The sequence below is a fragment of the Mus pahari genome, chromosome 11 (genome assembly GCF_900095145.1).
Source record: "Mus pahari chromosome 11, PAHARI_EIJ_v1.1, whole genome shotgun sequence".
NCBI classification, from domain to species: domain Eukaryota; kingdom Metazoa; phylum Chordata; class Mammalia; order Rodentia; family Muridae; genus Mus; species Mus pahari.
The window spans coordinates 42698330-42719872 of NC_034600.1; the positions used below are offsets into that span (position 1 = coordinate 42698330).

Genomic DNA, 21543 nt, shown 5'->3' on the forward strand with positions numbered 1-21543 from the left:
AGATGTGGTGTATTGGTGTATGTGTGTCCATCCATGTCTCTGTGTGTTAAGGATCTGCCATTCACATTTTCATTGCTACTTTAAGACCTTAAACCACAAATTGCAACTAAGCTTTCACAGTCTGTCAAATGGTAAACCTTCATAAACAAGCTTTAAAGTAAAAATAATGACAATGGTATTCCTTAAAATTATGGAAAATGATTTTCATACAGATAAAATTCTTGAGCTCTCACAATCTCTTGGCGGAAGAGAGTGTATTTCCATTTTACAGATAAAGAAATGAAGCTTCCATGTCTGCCACGACAGAGCCTTCTGGTCTTCTGTCTGTGTGTCTGGACATCCCTTCCAGATTCATCATCAGAAACAGCAAAGGTTACTACTTCCATAAGATGCAGGACGTGTTGTGCCTGGCTCACTCTTCCTGGGATTGCTTCTACCAAGGTCCAAGAGAGTAGAAAGCAGCCAGCCACCTCTCACCCTTTAACCAGAGCCTTCCCCTATGCAATGTGGTTACCATGACCTTGGCAACACACATCAAGTCAACTGAAGTCATGAACTACAGCCCATCATTCTCTATATTGGTTTTTTCCCACCCCTCCCTCCTTTTTTAGAACATTTTTTTTTTTTTATAAAGGCTGTCATATTTCCTCCAGAGCAGTTTTAATGAAATGGCCTGTTTCCTTATATAAGAAAGGGTCATGAAAAATACTGGAACTCACTAGTTGTATCAAAGAAGATAAATATTTTTGTTGGCACACTGTCAACTATTAATTCCTGAGTTCAACCCGACTATTTTGCTTAGACTATGAACACATGAGTTTGGGCTCACAAACTTAGGATCTGAAACATTCTGGGAAAAGCCTAAAGAAATTGGCCTTCCTACCCACGAAGAAAAGTCTAACCCAAATGAAAACCATATTTTACAGAGGTGTTCCTGTGTTTCTTAACAGACCGATGCCAGGAAGTGCTGATGGTTTTGCAGGTTCATGTGATGCCAGCTCCGTCCACCCATGTTCTTCAGAATCTCAGCCTTTGAGTCTCCCTGCCTTTGAGTCTTTCTACCCACGACAGAAAGTATTTCAAGCTATGGCCAGTTGCAAGTTGGAGTCTAATGTGTGTGTGTGTGTGTGTGTGTGTGTGTGTGTGTGTGTTTAATTGGTGGTGACAGGCAAAGTGGCCACAATATGGAGATGATACTTGAACCAACCATTTCTCCAGCTTCTCCCCCTCCAGAATCAAGCCTGAGAATCCATGCAGAAAAGGGATTCAAGATGGGACTGTGTCAGAGGCAGGACTGATGGGGAGCAACTGGGCAGCTCTCCCTTCTAGGACCTTAACTCTGGCCAATCTAAAGATGGCATAGCTGCTAACTATGCTACTACTGATGTCTGTGCAGGCTCTATTGGGAGATTTCATCGGGCTAGTAAAAATGTCATGAACGTGGTCAGTGAAATGAGTTCAGAAACAACACATGGGATGATTTAGACCACAATAAAACAAAGCAAATGCATATAAGACAAAATGCGTATAAGACAAAAACAAAACAAAACAAAAAAGCACTGTTGGAAAATACCTAAAAGAAACACATCAATGTGATTAACACCGGGAAGTCCTAAGAGCAGAGCGGGCAATCATCCTATGTCCATGGTCTGTGTATGGACACGTAATCTAACAAGACACTGGGCAATGTTTTCCAGAGCTTCGAGGAAAGGCAAGAGCTCACACTTCTGCTGAAATGGTGTGGCTTGAAAGTGCTGCAGTCATTTTGTTACCACAGAGTAAAATCACAAAAATGACTCAGGCGACCACAGAGTAGAAACCGAGGCTCTAGCCATATTGTCAAGGCTGAATGGACAGACGGAGAGAAGTCTGACCCCTTTTTGGCAATGTGGATCAAAGCTTACCTGATGCCGGTGGACTTCTCAGAAATGTGAAGGAGCCCTCACTGATACATAACTCTCTGTGAAGATGACTGTCTTGTCTGTAAATTGTGAATAATAATTCCACCGTGTTTGAGAGCACAAGAGTCCAAACCCCAGTGTCTGTGGAAACTGCCTTCCTCCCCTGACAGCCAATTACTCTGTTTCTAAGGAAGCTATTTCATTATTGGAAGAGTTAACTTCTAACACAGCACAGAAGTGAACATTGTTATTGCCATCCTGATGTTCTTTTTAAATTGTATTTTAATTCCTTGTGATTGCACATGGGTCCATGTTATATGTGTTTATGTCATGTGTGTGGGGGGTGTGTGCATGGGCGTTTAGGTGTGTGGGGGTATGTGTGAGTATGTAGGTGTGTCTGTGGGTATGTGTGAGTGTGAAGGTATATGTGTATGTAGGTGTGCATGCCCTTATACACTTACACAGAAGCCAGATGTATCATATTCTACCCCCCTTCTACGTCATTCCTTTGAAACGAGTTCTCACTCACTGAACCTGGAGCTAGGCTGGCAGCCAGCCAGTCCCAGCAATCCTCCTGTCTCTGCTGTCTACAGCACTGGGGTCACAGATGAGCAGACAGCATGCCCAACTTTTTATATGAGTGCTGAGTCTTCATGCTTACAGTATAAGCTCCACTGAGCCGTTTCGCTGGTCCTAAATCTGAATATTTGCTGCCCCAGGACATAGGGCATCTTTAGTGTTAATCGGTTGGTTGATATTGTGATTTCATAGTCTTCAGTACTTAGAATACTTCACACTTCATATAAATAGGTAATGAAAAAATGGCAGAAGTGTGTATAGGCTTTTTTAAATAAATCAAAGCCAAAATGTACTCATCAAATTTTAAATGAAACTCAAGTGAGTAACTCCAACATCAGACATTTTAACCCAATCCAAAGATAAAGTTCCTTAACACATGCTGAGAAATGACAGCAGGAAAATATTAAGTCTTCATTTTCCTAATGAAGCCATTGTTTCTGTAAGAGCAGGAAAGTCTGTGTGTTCAGTAAGATCAAACACCTTGCTCCTGTTCTTGGTCCAAAGCGGGCGGGGGCACGGGGGGGGGGCAGGAGCAAGACAGGACTACTTTCCAGATTGTCTCAGCTCTTTCCTCCAGGTCCACAGTGGAAGCCTCCAGTCCACCCAGGGCCACTTTTCTCTATTCTGACCAGTACAGTCTCAAGTTCAGATTCAAGAAGGGAATTAGTAGCATAGAGAATTTTGTGACTCTAATCCACCCAGGGGAGTATGGGCATATGAACGAGGCAGAGGAAACCATGTTCCTGGAGTATTCAAGCACCAGTGCTCCCTAAACACCGCTTTAACTTTCTCTGCTACAGTGTGACATTGATATCCTAAGTATTTGCTTACTTATATAGCGCGTTACACTTTTACTCCCTTGAGGAAAAAATATGTTTTTTTCTAGACATATATCAGTGCTGGGACATAATTGATGGTAAATGTTTACTGAGGAAATAAACAGAACAGATTGAAATAATTAGCACCTCCCTAGCTCCTGGAATTCATGTCCCCAAAATAGCCTACTGCTTGATGTAATGTCATTCTCCAGATGCAAATCTTAAGACAAGTTTGATTGAATGTGAAATAATATTCCTTATGAACATTGTGTGTGTGTGTGCGCGCGCGCATGTGAAGGACCTTCCTTTTTGGGAGACAGAGGGATAAAGAAGAAATGGATACATATCAACAGTAGTTGAATCCTACATGGGAAAAAAAAGTCAAGGATGTTCCAAATGGTACTCCTGATCCTTCCCAAGAATGTCATAGATTTCGACACTAAGAATAAACGCTGGGTACAGTCCAAGGGAAGGGAACATTGTTAGGAACTAGGCTGATAAGGCAAACATGGCAGAAGATCAAGGCAACTGAAGACCCTAGTGAGAGTATTGTTAAAACGGCTGACTAGAAGTTTCTCATTGCTTAGGAGGATAAGTACAGGTAGGAAACAACTGATCAGCTCTGAGAACAAAGGCTCAACGTCACCCTGAGGACAAACTGCAAATTCCGTGGGAGTGAGTACAAAGGCTTACAGATGTAGGCGGCTAAAGGTACTGAGAAGGAAACACAGCCCCAAGTTTAGGAGTGATGGCGTCATTTCTTTAGCTGACTGGGCTGAAGGCGGGGCTGGCTGGGCGGAAGGCGTGGCTGGCTGGGCTGAAGGCGTGGCTGGCTGGGCTGAAGGCGTGGCTTTACCTGAGGGCCGCTTGCACGTAAAATGAAGCTAATGATCATTGGAAAGGGATGAGAAATGCTGAGCTCAGAGCAGTCACTGAATCATCAACAAGGAGGCTGCACTCATTAGATGACATTAGGGCGCGTGACCAACTACAAGACTGACACAGAGTTTCAGAAACATTACAGGACACAGACAAGGAATTATGCAGATCTCCCAGTCAGGGCCAGATTTAGGTAGACCAAAGTAGGTAAAGTTTGTCTTCAACATTTGTCACCTTCATCCTAGAGCATGTGTCATTAGCTTTGTTCACCTGTCCCACGCACAGATGGAAGGTGGGGCATATGACACTCCTCTACCCAGTCTTCTTCCTGTCCGCTCTTCCAGCAACTGGTACTTATTATCAACCATATTTAGAACCAACAAGATGTTACAACTGAAAAAACAAAAACAAAAACAAACCATACATTGCAATGTTCAATGGGGATTTCTAGTGATAAATTCTTAACCAGAAAGGGGTTATTTCCGGACCAATATTCTACAGAGGGGTCTGGAAAATCAAGCAACTTCCACAGAGTGGGTGTGTCCTTCCTAGTGTCTTGCAGTTCTGGAAATTCTTCATCAAGCATTGATTTATCTTTTCTGTTTAGGATTTTTATCAAAGTTGTTGGTTTTTTTTTTTTTTTTCATGTTTGTGTGTGCCTTTGTGAGTTTATGTGCACCATGTATGTGCAGGGGTCCCTGGAGATCAGAAGAGGATTGTTGGATTCCCTGGAACTGGAGTTACATTGACCGTGAGCCACCTCATATGGGTGGTAGGAATTGAACCTGGGTCCTCCGCAAGAGCATCAGGCGTTTTAACTGCTGAGCCATCTCTCCAGTCCCTTTGCTTAGGATTTTTGCAAAGTGTGAGTTGCTGTGTGCCAAGGCCTGAGCTGAGCCAACACAGACAAATAAAGTGATAAGTCATGCATGTGAGACAGACAGTGCAGACCTTCGGATTCCCCACCCATGGTCCAAGGCAGGTGAGTCTATTATAAAACATTCACCTCCTTCTACCCACAACCACCTCAGATAAACAGAATTTTAAATAAATGTCGCACTGCAGAAAGGTCTATGGAGGAGCAATGGCATAGGAGTCATTCAAGGACACCTGATAGTGATTGAACAGTATCTCGAACCCTCTCGGCGTTGTAAATAAGGTCATCCTTGCAACTTGGTAGGTCAGAACCATCCCCCTCATTTTGCAGCTGAAGAAACTCAGGACTTTCCCAAGGTCACAGCAGTGGGAAGTAACAGCCCTAGGATTTGCATTTAGATAGTCGTTCAGCAGACCTACTAAGCACTGCCACAAAGCACCTTTGTAAGATCTTGAATTGAACAAAGCCCCTTATAAGTCTTTTCACTCCTTTCTTTCTTGTCACGCGCCTGGAGAGTTAGCAGGCCACCTGAGCAAGAGACAAACACATCTTTAGCTTCAGCACATCAACCTCCAGTGTGTTTGAGACTCTTTTAGCCAGGCCTTTGGAAGTGTTTTTTCAAGCTAGCTGACCAACAGCTAAGGGGCCATAATTCAGAGCTGAGGGTATAGAGATGCAACAGAGGCAAGGAAGGGGGGCAGGGAGTGATATTGCAGTTTGATCCATTTTATCCCATCTGAATTGTCAATATAACAAAGAACTTTACAATTACTAATTAATGGGTATTTTTTTTGCTCCGTAAATCATTATGTCAGCCTTTCTTCCAAAAGTCTCTAGCCTTCTCCGTTTTTGAGTCATTTTTTCACTTTTAAAAGGTTTTTTATTGGGAATTTTATACAGTATATTTTTACCAGATTTTTTTTTTTTTTTTTTTGCTGTCCCCCCCAATTCCTCCCACACACCCCTCCTTCCATCCAGCTTCCTGTCGTTTGTCTCCTTTAGAGCAAAACAAAACAAAAGGTAGATGTTGGGAATGAGAAAAATCAGTTTCCTTCAGTGGAGTTGATTATATCAACTACACTCCAGGGCAGGCTCCGTGCTCTGTAAAAGTTAACCAATGCAAACTGGAGTGTTTCTTTACAGTTACACATCCCTTATCTTTTAAGTTTCTCAACTTGCTTGGCGGAGGGGGTGAGTGTATACACACTACACACATACACACACGCACGCACGCACATTGCAGCCTTAAGGTCGTTTAAAGGGTGGTGGATTACAATGAAATAGGTTTTTCCTTGGTATTTCTAATCACTGATCAGGCGACTCAAACCGCAAAAAGATACTAGTTTCTTGGCAGGTCACCAGCTCACGAATCAATCAATCACACCCAAACTCATTTACTAACAACAAAAAAATTGCACAGTGGCAAGGTTCGTTTACTTAAGCCTGGGTCTGAAGCGGTCACTATGGGCGAGTGCAGTCAGGGCCACTAAGCCCTGCCCCGTCCCCAGGGAGCTCCCTTGCCTCCAGAGTCCCAAGGGCCTCCTGGCGGTCGCCAGAGGCTCGCAGGCCCTCGGGGAAGACAGCCCAGGGAGACAGCCGAGATCCGGGGAGAGGGATCGCGGGAGGTACCTGGGTTGCTGCCCGCGACCCATTACCCTAGAGAAAATGGAACTTTCCGTCTCGGACACCCACCCAAGAGCGGCGGGGAAGCCTTCGATCTAGTCTAGGAGAGGCGACCAGGCTCAGCCTCTGGAATCCCGGACGCCGGGAGCCGCGTTACGGGAATCGCAGAGGCCTGTAGTCCCGCCCCTTCGTCTCCGGCGACCCCGAGCCAATGGCCGCCCGCTTCGAGACTGACCAGAGCCAATGAGCTCGCGATCTCTGGCTCGGGGGGAGTGGGGAGGCGGAGCTAGGAGAGCCCGGGTCAGCGGCGGACCGAGGGTGGCGTGTACGATCCGGAGGCCAGAGCTTCGAGCGATCCGGGCTGCGGCTCCGCTGAGGAACCGGTGGTGTGGGCCGGGATCCGCGGGGCCGAGGGACGCTCTGGAGCGGCGAGGCTCGCGGCCCGAAGGTGAGGAGAGCAGGGCCCCGGCGCGGGAGGGTGCGGGCTGCCTGGCGCGGCCGCCACCTGGCACCCGGGGCCCAGCGGGGCCGGGCTGGACCGGCGCCGAGCGCACGCCCGGAGCTGGTCGGGTTGGCCTGGGAATCCCCGCATTTCTTCCCTCCCCGCTCCGGGCTCCGACTTCCCTGACGTTGTCACCCGCCTTCTCCAGCCGCGTTCCTGACGCACAGTTCCGGAGCCCCCGCCCCAAAGTCCCCTCGGGATCGCGCGTCCTGGGTGACCGCGTCCTGCGTTCTTCCAGTTCCCGTGCCGTGCTCCCTGATCCTACTCTGGACATGGCCCCAGAAAGTGTGGTCTTCTGAGTCCCCAGAAACGCCACCGTCCCCTGCTCTTGATATTTCTTAATCCAGAGCAAACTTTTCACCCAGACATCTTAACGTTTCGGCGTTGATGAAAGTCCAGTGTTTATAAATATTAACTTTCCCTTCGGTTCGTACCCTTCCTAATAAATCCCGCGTGCCTTTGCATCCAGAGAGCAAGGCCATCTGTCTTTAGATTTTCACCTCCTCTCCTAAGCGTAAACGTTCCTCCTCCAGCTGGCAGGGGGCTCTCTTTTTGGATGAACGTTTTAATTCAGAACTCCAAGCAAACATAATATAAAGGGCTTGGTCCACTTCTGTTCTTGTCATTTTTCCATTAAGAAGAAACTCATTTTGACTTAATTTGTATAGTTATTGGACATTCCAGCAGCTGTACTGCTTCAAGGTAGTCAGAAAATGCTGGAATGTCAGCGCGAATCTTCTGAAAGATTAAGCTGTTTGGTCTGCTCAGTGTTGTAAACAAACTCTTGTGTGTGACTGCCAGCTTCCAGTTGGAACGACTCTTAATTTGAAATGACTGACACATTATCAGGGGATGATCGCCATCGTCATAATTTTCCAAGTTTGTGTTTATATTTATCATTGGGAATTATATTTGAGCTATGATCTGGAATGCTACATTTATAGGACTAATCTGATAGTCGGTTAAATTCTGTTTTCCACAGGTTTCTGGGTGTGTGTGTGTGTGTCCATTTGCTTCTACTCACAAGAGAAAGAGAGAAAAAAATTACAATGGGGGAAATGTCAGATAAGGATAAACTTTATAGTAGAAATTTGTATTGTTGGCTTTAGTGATTTAGAATATTACAAATACTGTTACCAGTATTGAATGCAACATTTTTATGTAACTGGACATTTTGTTCTGTTTTATGACTTTGTGTTTTTGCTTTTAAATAGTTTTTCCTAAGAGAATGTGACATTTCAGTTCAATGCTAGAATGAATACTGATTATTATATACCTATGAAGTGGGTGTTACAATATCTACCTTCTAGAAAAGGGAACAGGCTCAAAAAGCATATGACTCCAAAGCCTGTGCTCACAAACTGTTGACGGATTTCTTATCGAAAATGCATTCCTGTAGTTTGGTCTGGGGAGTTGAGTGTTGTCCACAACCTTGCAGTGGGAGCAGGAAGGGGTTGTCCCTGGAAGTGAACTCAGGTGTCATTTTGCTACACATCACCTGGCCCTGGTACATTTGCAACTTGTCTGCTAAGGAAGCAGGAAGTTCTTAAAGCTTTCTCCTTGTCTTCGATTGCAAATGTGGTTTGATCACAGGTGGGGTTTCTGCTGAGATTCTTTTCGTAAGCACTCAGCCTGCTCTGGAATTCATAAAAGATGCCTGAGATAGCACTTAGGTTTTTCAGTTTACAAAATCGGGTAAACAAACTGTGTGAAAAACCACTTGGATACAGAGTAGTTTCAATTAAATCATGAGCAATACAGAAAGTACTGTGGGCGTTCAGGGATTGGAATTGAAATATTCAGTGGGGTTCCCAGAGGTCAGCCTTGGAACCTGGTTAAGGTTTGGGTAAAGGGGAAACTAGAGAGATCGAAATCTGGATGTAGAACTGAGGCTAGAACAGAGAACATGGGACAAAGTAAAGGACTCCCATGTGTTGTTACCACGATATATTCAGTTTACTAACTACTATGTCACTCACTGAACATTTGGACTATGTTCATGTGCCCTTCAAAGCCTTATTAAACAGTAGGTCTTACTAGCCTCTTTTATACAAAGGCAAACACGTTAGTATCAGATTCTATATTTATACATAGATTTCCTGAGCTCAGTCTGAGCCCTTAACTGTAATACGTTCTTTTTCTTACCGCATATATGAGCGGCAGAGTAAAGTGACTATACCAGGTCTTTTAAAGCTCATGTTTATGCTGGGAATGTCGCCAGTAGTCGAGTGCATGCCTAGCATGTGCCAGGCACTGGGTGCAACCTTCAGCACTGCATACACGCACATACACTGTCAGTAGCACTTACATATGTACATACATGTGTAAACTAAACGTTCTTTCGGTTGTTCCCTAAATGCTTCCAGAGTCTCAGCATGTGAAGTTGTGTAATTTACACTGCTACATGTTGAATCCTTTTAGGGAACTCTGAAAGGGCACTGGGAACACAGATGTTTGTGAAGGTGGGGGAAGTTCCACAGAAGAGATGTCAGTTTGGGTTATAAACAGTGGAACAGGGCAGAGTCAGCAGAGCACTGGCACTGTGGAAGCAAACTATGGCCCAGCTACAGGCACACACTCCATCAAGGTGTGCTGGAGGATGTCCGCACGCAGGTTTGTTGTAACCTGAGCTCACCCTCTAGGTGTAGCTGCCCTGGGAACTGTGAAAGGTTAAGACCAGATGCTGAGGCCACGCAAAATGAGGAGCTTAAATATTTGCTTTGGAGTTGGAAAACGAAAAGAGTCATTTCAGCATAATTGGAATAAAAAGCCAGCTTACTTGTAATTTTCTCCCGGATAATAGCATGATGGTTTGAGAGAAAGACATCTAAGGATAGAGTTTTATTTATGTGGTGGGCTGGGGGGTGGAACATTGTGAAAGCGCCTTTCCACATTGTAAGCAAGAGCTCTGTCGACTATGCCTGTCCCCTCTATTATTGGTATTTTTAAATAAAATTGAATATTGGAGAGCAGTTGGATAGTGCAGGTGATGAAAGCAGTTCTTGGGTTCTCTGGTAGTGCTGGCTTTTAAACAGTGCTTCTGGACGTCTCTCTGGGAAGAGACGGGAGCTGGGAGCCCAGCACTGTGCTGTGATCCGGTCCAGGAGGAGGTAGTGCCAGAGGAGGGGCAGGGAGCTGTTATAAGTGCTGTGATCAGTCTAGTCCATAGAGATGGATGAGAAGTCTGGTGAGATTTGAAACAGAAAAGTCAAGTTATAAGACAAGAGAAGAACCGACTTTACTGACTGAGGCAACTGATAATGTTGAGTGGTTTATAGGTATGTGAGGGGGGTAATACATTTCTGTGATAAAACTGGTAACAGTGCTGATAGTGTGCCAGTGTGTGTAGTTGATGTATAAGTAGGTATTTTTGGGGGGAGATTTATTAAATTGATTGGCATCAGAGGCAGAATATCTAAGATGATATATATAACTAGAATTGACGATGGTTTGAAGGTAAGGTAGTAGTTGAAGTTACATGTCTTCACAGTAAATATTTTAAAAGAAAAGTAGAACCTGAGTACTTTCTTCTTTTTTAAAGATTTATTTATTATTATACATAAGTACACTGCAGCTGTCTTCAGATGTGCCAGAAGAGGGCGTCAGATCTCATTATGGGTGGTTGTGAGCCACCATGTGGTTGCTGGGATTTGAACTCAGGACCTTTGGAAGAGCAGTCAAGTGCTCCTATCCGCTGAGCCATCTCACCAGCCCAATCTTGAGTACTTTATCTTTGGGGACATTCATGGCTAGGAGATAAGAGCTACTGGAAAATACAGAAAAGTAGCTGAAGGAGAGAACCCCCTACATTGTTTTTAAACCAGAAGGTCTGAGGACTTTGGAAAGTAGGGAGTGTGTGGTGGAAGGCTTCAGAACCTTGGGAGGTGGTGTCCTGGGGCCACCAGGACTTGCGCTGTATCTGTGAGTATACGTGAGACTTTAGACAGCTGCTTTAAAGCTTCCTGTACTCAGTCTGGAGCAAGAACTCACATTCCTTTTGGTAAAACAAATGAGTGGCCCTGTTATAAGTTGAATTCTCTTTAGTAGTCCACATTCACCCTTTGTTTTAAGGAAGAGTAGATGAATCATTTCCTGCGAATAGTGGCTTGCATCCTGGCATCTGCACAATCCTTTTCTGTTTGGATGTTCAGCCTTCTGTCCATCCTCTGCAGCCGCAGCCTCTAATGCTCGTTGAACTCAGGCGAGCTGTATTTCAAATGGCGCCGTGGTGGTCGGGAGACCTTCTCAGTGGTGGTCTTCAGTCATGCACAGGCTGTTTTCTTGTGCTCGGAACGCTTACTTTATAGTGCTCTTGCGCCCCGACTAGGAAATTCGCTGTTCCCGAAGCACTCTGCATGTATTTTACCTGTTAGCTTTGAGCTCCCTGTAAGCAGGAACTGTGGGCGTCAGTTGTGCTTGTAGCATTGTATTTCTTAAGTGATGGGGAGGACGTGGATCTTTATCAGAGTACTCCTAAAACTCTCATTTGACCGAAGTAGATAGTTTGTAAAAGACTTATGTCCGCACAGGTCATAAATGTCTCATGCTTTCCAGTATGTAGATGATCTGATTTTTCCACTTAATTCTTTATTTTTCATTTATTTATTTATTTATTATATGTAAGTACACTGTAGCTGTGCACTCCAGAAGAGGGCATCAGATTTCATTACGGATGGTTGTGAGCCACCATGTGGTTGCTGGGATTTGAACTCAGGACCTTTGGAAGAGCAGATGGTGCTCTTAACCGCTAAGCCATCTCACCAGCCCCCCACTTAATTCTTTATTAACTCTGGAATATGTTTATGTAAAAAATATCTTTTTACATGTTTGCTCATAGGACCAGTTGTCCCAGTGTATATCTTTGAATAATGATATAATTTTTCATCCGATTTTGTCTTGTATGTTCCCCCTGTATTGCCAACGCTAACCACTAGGTCTTAAGCAGCTGATTTTCCTTTCTGAGCCAGCTGAGACTTGCAGATGTGTGTATGATCAGCTTATAAATTACTTATTGTTTATCTGTTTGTTTGTTTGTTTGTTTTGTATCAGGGATGATACACATGAGGGCAGCTGTATACTACTGAGCTACATCCCAGACCTATCAGCGATTATGTATATTTGAGTTTATTTTCCTTCGTGTTGCTGACTTGTCTATTCTTCTGTGCCCATGCATGTTTTAATTATCTTTATAGTATCTCTGAATGCTGGTATGCCAAATCCTTTTTGTTGTTGAAAATTGGCTTAGTGTCTATTTTCTAATTGAAATTTTAATCGATGTGTAAAGTTCAGTAATAAACTACTTTGCCCTTTGGGTTAAAGTTGTGTGGCATTTTTATATTGTGAAATTCTTTTATAGTTCCGACTAGATTTTTTTTTCCTACTCTCTGTTGCTTTTGATGCTATTATGAGAAATATTTTTTTTTATTACATACCTTAGTTGATTATTACTGATGTGCTCTGGAGTGCTACTTTTTAAATAAACATTTGTTTAAATATTACATTGAATGTCTAGGAGTCCTGATAGTTTAACATTTTATTTGACATTGTAGCAGTTACAATTTCAAAACTGCTAAAGAACTATTTATCACAACAGTGTGAAAGCCATAAAAGAATAATCAAATAAATGGGAAGAGGCAAACTACAGCCCACCTCTTTGTTTTTTTTTTTCCTAAATAAAGTATGTTCAAATCTGTCAAACTTAATAACACCGAAACAATTGTAATTAAAAATTAGAATATTCATATGTCATACCATCCAGAAAGCTGTGTAGCTAAACATTACACCTATCACATGGCCCAGCCATCTATTCCTAGAATTCACTTTTCAGAATTATAGCATGTGTCCACACAGACTCTGCACTAGTTAATTTGCAATATTATGTTATATACACATGCGAATATTGTTTCTTTACCTCATGAGCATATCATATGCTAAGTATGGATTTGAATCCTGGAGACAGGTACAAACACAGACAGAAACTGCCTTCTTTGCTTACAGTCTGTTTGTATAATACACAATGTGCTCATTTCTTAGGGCTAATGTAACAAAGTACCATACATTAGGTGATCTAAAATTACAGTAATGGTCCTGTGTGGTGGTGGTGCATGCCTGTGTACTAGCACTCGGGCAGGAAGAGGCAGAGGCAGAGGACAGAGGACAGAGGACAGAGGACAGAGGACAGGACCACAGGCAGAGGCTCTTCTACAAAGTGAGTTCCAGGATAGCCAGAGCTAGCTACACAGAGGAAGCCTGCCAGGAACAAGATAGATTGATAGTTTGATAGGTAGATAGGTAGGGAGAGAGAGAGAGAAAGAGAGAGGGGGCGAGGGGCCGGAGAAGAGGGAGGGAGGGAGAGAGAGAGAGAGAGAGAGAGAGAGAGAGAGAGATATTGACTTACAGAAATGCTATTTTCTCCAGAAGCCAGACGTCCTTCTGGTAAGAAGCCTTTGGCGCTTCCTAGCCTCTAATAGTAACCATATGTTGACTTTTTATGTTTATTTTTTATAAGCTTGTAACTGCAATCACTCCAGTCTCTGCCTTCTATCATATGGCATTTTTCTGTGTCTCTCTTATTGTTCTGTATATCTTTGCTAATTACATCAGCAATGGTCCTGCTTCCAAAGAGTGTCATATTTTGAGGTCATAGGACTTGAGTGAACCTTTTGCAGGGGACACAGTTCAACTTTGAACAAACAGTGAGCAAAATCAGAAAATTATATGGCATTTTAGAATGAGGGTTGGCAAACAATGGCCTGCAGACCAAATCTGGCTTGCAGTCTGTTTTTGGAAGGAAAGAAAGTCTAAACATTTATCTGGTCCATTACAGAAACTGTTTGCCAATCTGTTATAGATGTCTCAGTGTTCTGAAGAAGAAAACAAAAGCCAGGAGGGTAGGGTGGTAGAGGCAGTTAAGAGAAGACAGGGAAGACCTCTGGGAAGGCTCAGAGCACAGGCTGCAGACTCAGCCTCTGCAGTGCTTAGCGAGTTCCAGCCTGGGGTGGTCCACGAAGAAGGCATCTTAGCATCTAACAACACTCAGCGCACGTGTGCGCTTTGGAACGTAAGACATGGATACTTGCTTACATATACAGCGATGAAGTTGGAGGTGCAGGATTTGGTGAGACTCCCCACCGTCCTCACTAGCTGTTTCTCTTGGTACTATAGAGACTTCACATGCCACCCCTGCCCCGCTTATCATTTGAAATTTTTAAAAATTAGGTTACAGATTTAATTCCTTGTTACTGGTTCATATCAAAGATATAACAAACAGAAAGCAGCATTACAAGGTTCAACACTTTGCCTAAATGTCAAGTTATTTAAAAAAAAAGAAATAGCTGCCACTGCTCATGCTAGAATAACTTGGTGCTGTGTGTAGTTGAGCACTTGAGGAGCCAGCCATTTTAGCGCCAGTAGGAGAGCAAAGGGGCCAGCCTTCTACTAAGGACCTGCTATGGCTTCCTTCAGCAAGATGCCCTGCGCCAGTACAGAGACATCAAGAGGATTGAAATAGGAGTAAGTGACCGTACTGTTTGCAAGTATGTATCAAACCAGTGGTTCTCACCCTTCCTAATGCCACAACTCTTGAATACACAGTTCCTTAGGTTGTGGTGACCCCTAACCATAAGATTATTTTCATGTTACTCCATAACTGTAATTTTGCTTCTGTTATGAATTGTAATGTAAACATCTGTGTTTTCTGATGGTCTTAGGTGACCCTTGTGAAAGGGTCATTAAACTCCCAAAGCGGTCATAACCCACAGGTTGAGAACCCCACTGTATTAAACAGAACTCATGATCCCAAAGGCTTGGGGCAGGGAGATTACTTGAATTTAGTAGTTAATGGCCAGCCAGGACAGCATAGAAAACCCTGGTGTCAAAGGGTGCGGGGAGACATAGACATAACCGCTCCACTGGGCTACTGAATGCTCTCACCCAAGTATTTGGGATTATTGCATTCTGAAGCTTATATCTCTAACATGTGCTACTTGGTGCCAACCTGCAGATGTAACACCGGTGAGGGATTTAAAGAGCAGGTGTCCTGGTGGATCGAGGAGTTCGGGAAGGACTAGGGGTGAATAGGACCAAAATACATGGTATGCGTGTATGACGTTCTCAAAGACTAGTCAAGAAGACAGCACTGTAGTCAAAATCAGCTTCTGAAAGGCTCTTCTGTCTTCACAGGAAGACCCGAGAGAAGGAACATGACATCTAGAGGCAGCGGACTAGTTTCAGATTCATGCTTTATCATTTCTTAATTTCGTGTGTTGGGTAAGTAATTTGTCTTCTCTGCATTTTCGTTTATCTTTTGTAGAAGCCCAGTAAATAATCCCTGCCTACCTACCTACCTGCCTCCCGAGGATACTGGGAGGCGTGGCTCCTGTTGGACCTACCTGCCTCCCCGAGGATACTGGGAGGCACGGCTCCTGTTGGAGCCCTCTGACATGCAACAGCCCAGTGTCTCTTAAAGGCCTGGGAGAGAGTGAGGTAAATCGTTGTAAAGTGAATCAACATGGCTGAGGACAGCATGCTGCAGATGCATTCGGAGTGACGCAGTCTGTAAAGGATCACTGTGAGCCCTACCCAGCTCCCCAGTGAACACGAGAGAAGGTTCTGAGTTATAATTACCTTCCTTCCCATCGTAACAGTGACTGCAGTCCTTACTCATTCTTTATTCTGCTCTTGGGTTACATTTTAAGAATGAAAAGAAACATAAAGGCCATAGTATAGGCGATAAAGGTGTTTGAAGTGGCACAGTTATTAAGTGTTAATTAGGTACAGTTAGGCTGCTTTTTTTTCCTTCCACTTGAGAAAAACCTGTGGATTGAAAGAGCAAACAGCGCTGCAGTCACTGCACGTTTGTTCCGAGTTTTCAAGCAAGCCGTTCACAATCTGTGTGCTACCCACTGCTCGAGAAAATGACTTGTGGCACACCTCCCAGCAGATCACTGCTGTTAGCTCGCCATGTCTGAGCAATTACCAATAGAGAAGAACCACTCCGTTCCGAAATAAACCTTTCTTTCTTGCATCTTCAGTTACTAGTCACGCTCGCTTTTTAAAGCTTCCTAGAAAGCCAAGTTCAAGGAAGTCACGTACGTAATGCAGCGTTTTTGCAATATATGCATATTCTGCAAGACGCATGAAATGAGAGGAACACTTAATACACCTTTAATTCGAATGTTTACTCTCAACAGAATCAAATGAAAAAAGTAACAGAATCCTGGCCATTTTCAAACAGAGTCAGTCGCAAGGAAAGTCAGTTGCATAGACTGCGGCGTAGAATCCTTTTGTCCTCTGGTGATCGACACTTCAGTAGATGCTCCTTCCTCACATCTCAGTGACAGTTCTTAAAATTAGGAAGTAATACTTTCTAGTCATGACAGTGAACGGCTTTTCCGTTTCCCCACTGCATGCTCAGTCACAAGCCCAGCTGCCTGATTCCGGATTGCATGTGAGAGTTAACCATGCCCCGCATGCTCGGACATTCTTCTTGCTACTTGCTGTGGCACGGTTGGTCTGGTTGCTTCTCCTCAGCTTCTCGTCAGGTTGTATTTCGGTTTTTCTTGTTGCTGGGGATTTAAACCTATGCAGAGCGCCTGAGCTGTGGACCTGCCTGGGGCTTCCATGAAACATTCCTGTGTGTACATTTGGAAGACATTAGCATATGTTTCTCTCAGTATATATATACATATATAATGTTGTTTGGTTATAATTAAGATTTATTGTATAATCCCTAAAAAAAGAAATCTGTGGTTCATGATTTTTGCGTAGTACCTGTCTCTTTTGCAAGAGCGCTGGCTGCCTCACCCTTACGGACATCTCAAGGATGTTGAATACTGCTTCACTTGGGAAGGCTTGCTAAGATAACCAGAATGGCCCCTTCTAGAGTAAAAGGCAGGCGCGCTTCCTGGTCACTGTAAGGTGTGGGCTCCTTCCTAAAGCTGATCTTTGTGTCCTGGAAGGTGACTTACGCTCTGCAGCATCACCTGACCTCACCACACTCCGAGGGCTGAAGTGGTAGCCAGTGAAAAGAAGCTGTTGCTCCTTCGTTGCTGCTGCTCAGAGTCGTGTCTTTTGTTTCTAACTTGGAAGTCTCACAAGTTTTGCTTGTATTCATGAAACTGCTGCATATCAGACAAACTGAGCCATAGCAATTAGAGAGAAGAATGTGTAAATGGCACTCACAGAACCACTAGATAACAGTAGTCCTGGTACCACTTAAGGACCAATCTCGGCTTTTTGTTTCTGTTTTTATGTAAAATCATACCTATGTAAAAGTAACGTGAGATGGAGGACTTCAGACATTTGTGCGGCCATAACTTTAGTAAACATAGAAAAACATTCTGTTTCTGTATTCATATAGATGGTTTACCACCTTCCAGAAAATACCTACACATAGAAACAAGCCTGTGTTTTACTCTGTGTGGAAGAGAATGGGTTTTTATATTATGTCTGTTACAGGAACATCCCTGCACGATGTCAGCACTAAGGATTTGGCTAACACAAGCTTTGCTTATTTTCCTCACCGCTGAATCTATAGGTAAGGTTCATGAAATGTCCCTACTCTACAAATTAGACTTTCATATTTTAAATATTATATAATTAGGTTTATTTTTAGTTATTATATAAGTACGCATATATATTCTTTCTCGGGTCATTATTGAAAGAAGTGTCTTCAGTACGAATATGCCTGATAATTCATTTTGTATCATTTGAGTTTCATCAATAGTAAATGCTAATTAGTTCTATCTAGTAATGTTAAGGTTGGGGGAGGTGCAAAATATTTTTGAATAAAGGACTGGGAGAAAAATCTGTTAATTTGTAGTCCTTTTCTTTTCCTCAATTACCCCAAACTCACCAAGCAGTGTGGTTGCTTACCAGAATGACGTGGCAGTGGGGGCTGAGTGGTGACACCGGCTTGATGGTGGCCTGAGACCTGCTGTCTACAGTGTGGTGCAAGAGGACATTAAGAATTTATATTTGGAGAACTTAAAGAATGGGGTTTTCTCTACACGAATACCTATTCGTACACCACCTGCATGCCTGGTGGCTGGGGCGGCCAGATGAGTGTGTAGAATCCCCTGGGACTGGAGGTACAGATTGTGAGTTGCTGTGTGGATGCTGGGAATCGAACACCAGTCCTCTGCAAGATTATTAAGTGTCCTTAACCACTGAGCCATCTCTCCAGCCCTTAGAAAACTTGTAACAGTTTGACATGGCCATGACAACCGAGCATGTGGCCAATGGAGCCAGCAAACAAAAGAACAGATCTATGGCAGGTTGGAAGAAAACACAGGACCTCTGTCACAGTTTGAAAAGTACCCTTTAGGTCAGCTCTCATCACACAGAGGGGTTTAGCTTGGCTTCGACCAGTTTCCAGTGACAAGGTTTTATGTTAACTGAAGACCAAATAGGATGAGTAAGACCCTAGAAACCCACTAGCAAGCATTGGCCAGAACGCAGCCTTAAGGTGGAGCTTCAGAGAGAGACGTGGAAGGACTACAAGGCATTTGGCCCAGGCAAGTGGTCGGGAGGAGAGACATGAGAGTGAGAAGTAGTAAGTTTGAGCAAAGCATGCTGACCTGTATCTGTAATCTTAGCACTCAGAAACTGAGGCAGGAGGATTACAGGTTCAAGGTCAGTCTTGGTTACATAGCAAGGCCCTATATTTCATCACTTTGAAAATACTTATCAGACCAACACTGTTTGATACCAAAATCAGACCACACAAATGTGCAAGCTATATGCTAATATGATGAACATAGATGCAGAAAATTTTTGATAAAATGCTAGGAATGGCATTGAACAGCACATTAAAAAGATTATTTAATCTGATTAAATGCATTCACTGCAGAGGTACAAGGGCTGTTCACTATATACAGATGAGTAAATGAACTGACAGCACTAGCAGATTCAAGGATCAAAACCCTGTGGTCACCTTAGTTGATGCACTTAATAAATGTCATGTAAAACTTCATAATGGGCTGGCGAGATGGTTCAGTGGGTAAGAGCACTGACTGCTCTTCCAGAGGTCCTGAGTTCAATTACCAGCAACCACATGGTAGCTCACAGCCATCTGTAATGGGATCTGATGTCTTCTTCTGGTGTGTCTGAAGACTGCAACGGTGTACTCACATATATAAAATAAATCTTAAAAAAAAAAAAAAGATTAAAAAAAACAAACTTCATAACCAAAAATAATAAATTAGAGATAGAAAGAACATTTCTGTCCAATGAAAGTTTTATGTACACACACACCTCAAGTCCACAGCTAACGTGCTGAATAGAGAGAAGCTGAAAGCATTTTCTTTAAGATCTTGTACAAGATAGACCTGTTATTTTCACTGTCTTTATTTCTAACCCCCTCTATTAAATATACTACTTGAAGACCTAGCCAGAGCAGTCGATAAGACAAAAGAAGGAATATAAGAAGCATCTACGTTAGAAAAGAGGATATCAGATTGTCTCACTGTGGATTATATGATATTATTTATCAGAAACCTCAAAGAGTCTACAAAAATAACCAGAACTAGTCAATGAATTCAGCAAAAGTTGCTGAATACAGAATTAACATATATAGGTCAGTGGCATTTGGTATAGTAATGATAAAGTATCTGAGAAAACTATCCTATTTATGGTAGCTCCCAAAAAAATCTAGGTAAATTTAGTCAGAGTTATAATATCTTTAAAATCTAATGAAAGAATCGTTGAAAGGACACAAAGTATGGACAGACAATCCATGTGCTTGAATCAGAGGAAATCAATATTGTTAAATTTTCTGCACTTTTCAAAGTAGTTACAGAATTAGGAAAAACTTTCTCAAATTCATATGGAACCATAAACACCCAAATACCCCCCAAAATTGTGAGCAAAATAAATAAAAATGGAAATTTAAAAATAGATTGCAAATAATTAAAACAGCATAGTGTACCCCACCCCTTACCTGACCAGCATGGGAGAGCTGGCTTTGATGGTGTGAGTACCTTCCCTGGTAGCACAGTTGAGCTGTCACTGGTGGCAGATTCGTGGGTGAGCCAAGCCCCTCACCTCCCAGGACATGAGCGCCAGAGAGCTATCTCCACCCTACCCCTTGCCAACTACAGCACTCAAGAAATCTGCTCCGCTCCTCACTGGGCCACCACAGTTGGCTCTGCCCCTCATCTGGGCAGCACAGTAGAGCTGACCCTGGTGTCATGGGTGCAGGAGAGCTGGTGGGCTCACCAAATCAGATTCTACCTAGACACAGATCCAGGGCACTGTGTTGGCCCACCCCAACATCTATCCCACCTCTGAACTGCTGAAGCTTATGAAGGGGCCAGCCCTATAGACCCAAAGCTACAGGGTCTCCATGACCCAGGGCAACAACAGAATATCTGAGGAATGTCCAGGTTGAGGACTCGGGATTAACAGAGCAGCAGAAGCCAGAGGCCTCAAACCAGACCAGTGACTCATTGTAAAGAACAATTGCAAGCAGAGATGTGTGGGCAAAGGGTGTCACCAAATCGGCCATGGTGAGATTTTTTTAAATGTTTTGTTGGGGAGGTTGCAAGGGCAGATATGAAGGGTCGGGAAGATGAATGGGATTGAGGTACTACATAATGTGAAATTCATAAAGAATCAATAAAAAGTTTAAAGACAAAAGCCCAGCACGGTGTGGGCATAGTCAGAGTAGTAGAAAAGAATAGAGAGCATAGAAGCAAATTCATCATGTATAGCCACCAATCTTTGACAGGGGCACTAAGATATTAGAGGAAGTGCAATCTCTTCAGATCGAGATATGGGATAATTGTATATCCAGTTCTTCCTCTCTCAGCACTTTGAAAAATCAACTCAAAAAAGATTAAAGACATTCATTCATTTGTTTATTTATTTATTTATTTATTTATTTATTTATTTATTGAGACATAGTCTCACTGTGTACCTCTGTCAGCCTGAGGACCTGCAATACAGATCAGCTTGGCCTTGAGTTCACAGAGATCTGCCTGCCTCTGCCTCTCTAGTGCTGGGGGTAAAGGCATTGCACCGTACCCGACTAGAGTAAAGACTTTAACTATAAAACCTTGAAACTCTGAAATCACTAGAATTAAATGGGGAAATGCTTTAGGATACTGGAGCAGATCTCACTGGGATCCCAAAGCACAGAGAGGAATGAGACATGAGCAGACAAACTAAAGTGCAGCGCACTTAGAGGTTCTGTTGAGAAAGAACGTCAACTGCGTAGTAAAATTTCAAATCTTACACCTGACCAGGAATTAATATTGAAGCCGGGCGTGGAGGCGCACGCCTTTAATCCCAGCACTCGGGAGGCAGAGGCAGGTGGATTTCTGAGTTCGAGGCCAGCCTGGTCTACAAAGTGAGTTCCAGGAC

At 43.4% G+C, this 21543-nt stretch overlaps 1 protein-coding gene across 1 annotated transcript in view; it reads left to right on the forward strand.

The window, feature by feature from the left end:
* The first annotated feature begins 6620 nt into the window (after window positions 1-6620).
* LOC115064998 (interleukin-6 receptor subunit beta-like) overlaps window positions 6621-21543 on the forward strand; it is a 17960-nt gene continuing 3037 nt past the window's right edge. The window contains exons 1-3 of the mRNA XM_029543997.1: window positions 6621-7125; window positions 15361-15447; window positions 17638-17716. Of these exons, the coding sequence (XP_029399857.1) occupies window positions 17653-17716 (64 nt within the window). The 5' untranslated portion in view covers window positions 6621-7125; window positions 15361-15447; window positions 17638-17652. The remainder of the gene's footprint in view (window positions 7126-15360; window positions 15448-17637; window positions 17717-21543) is intronic.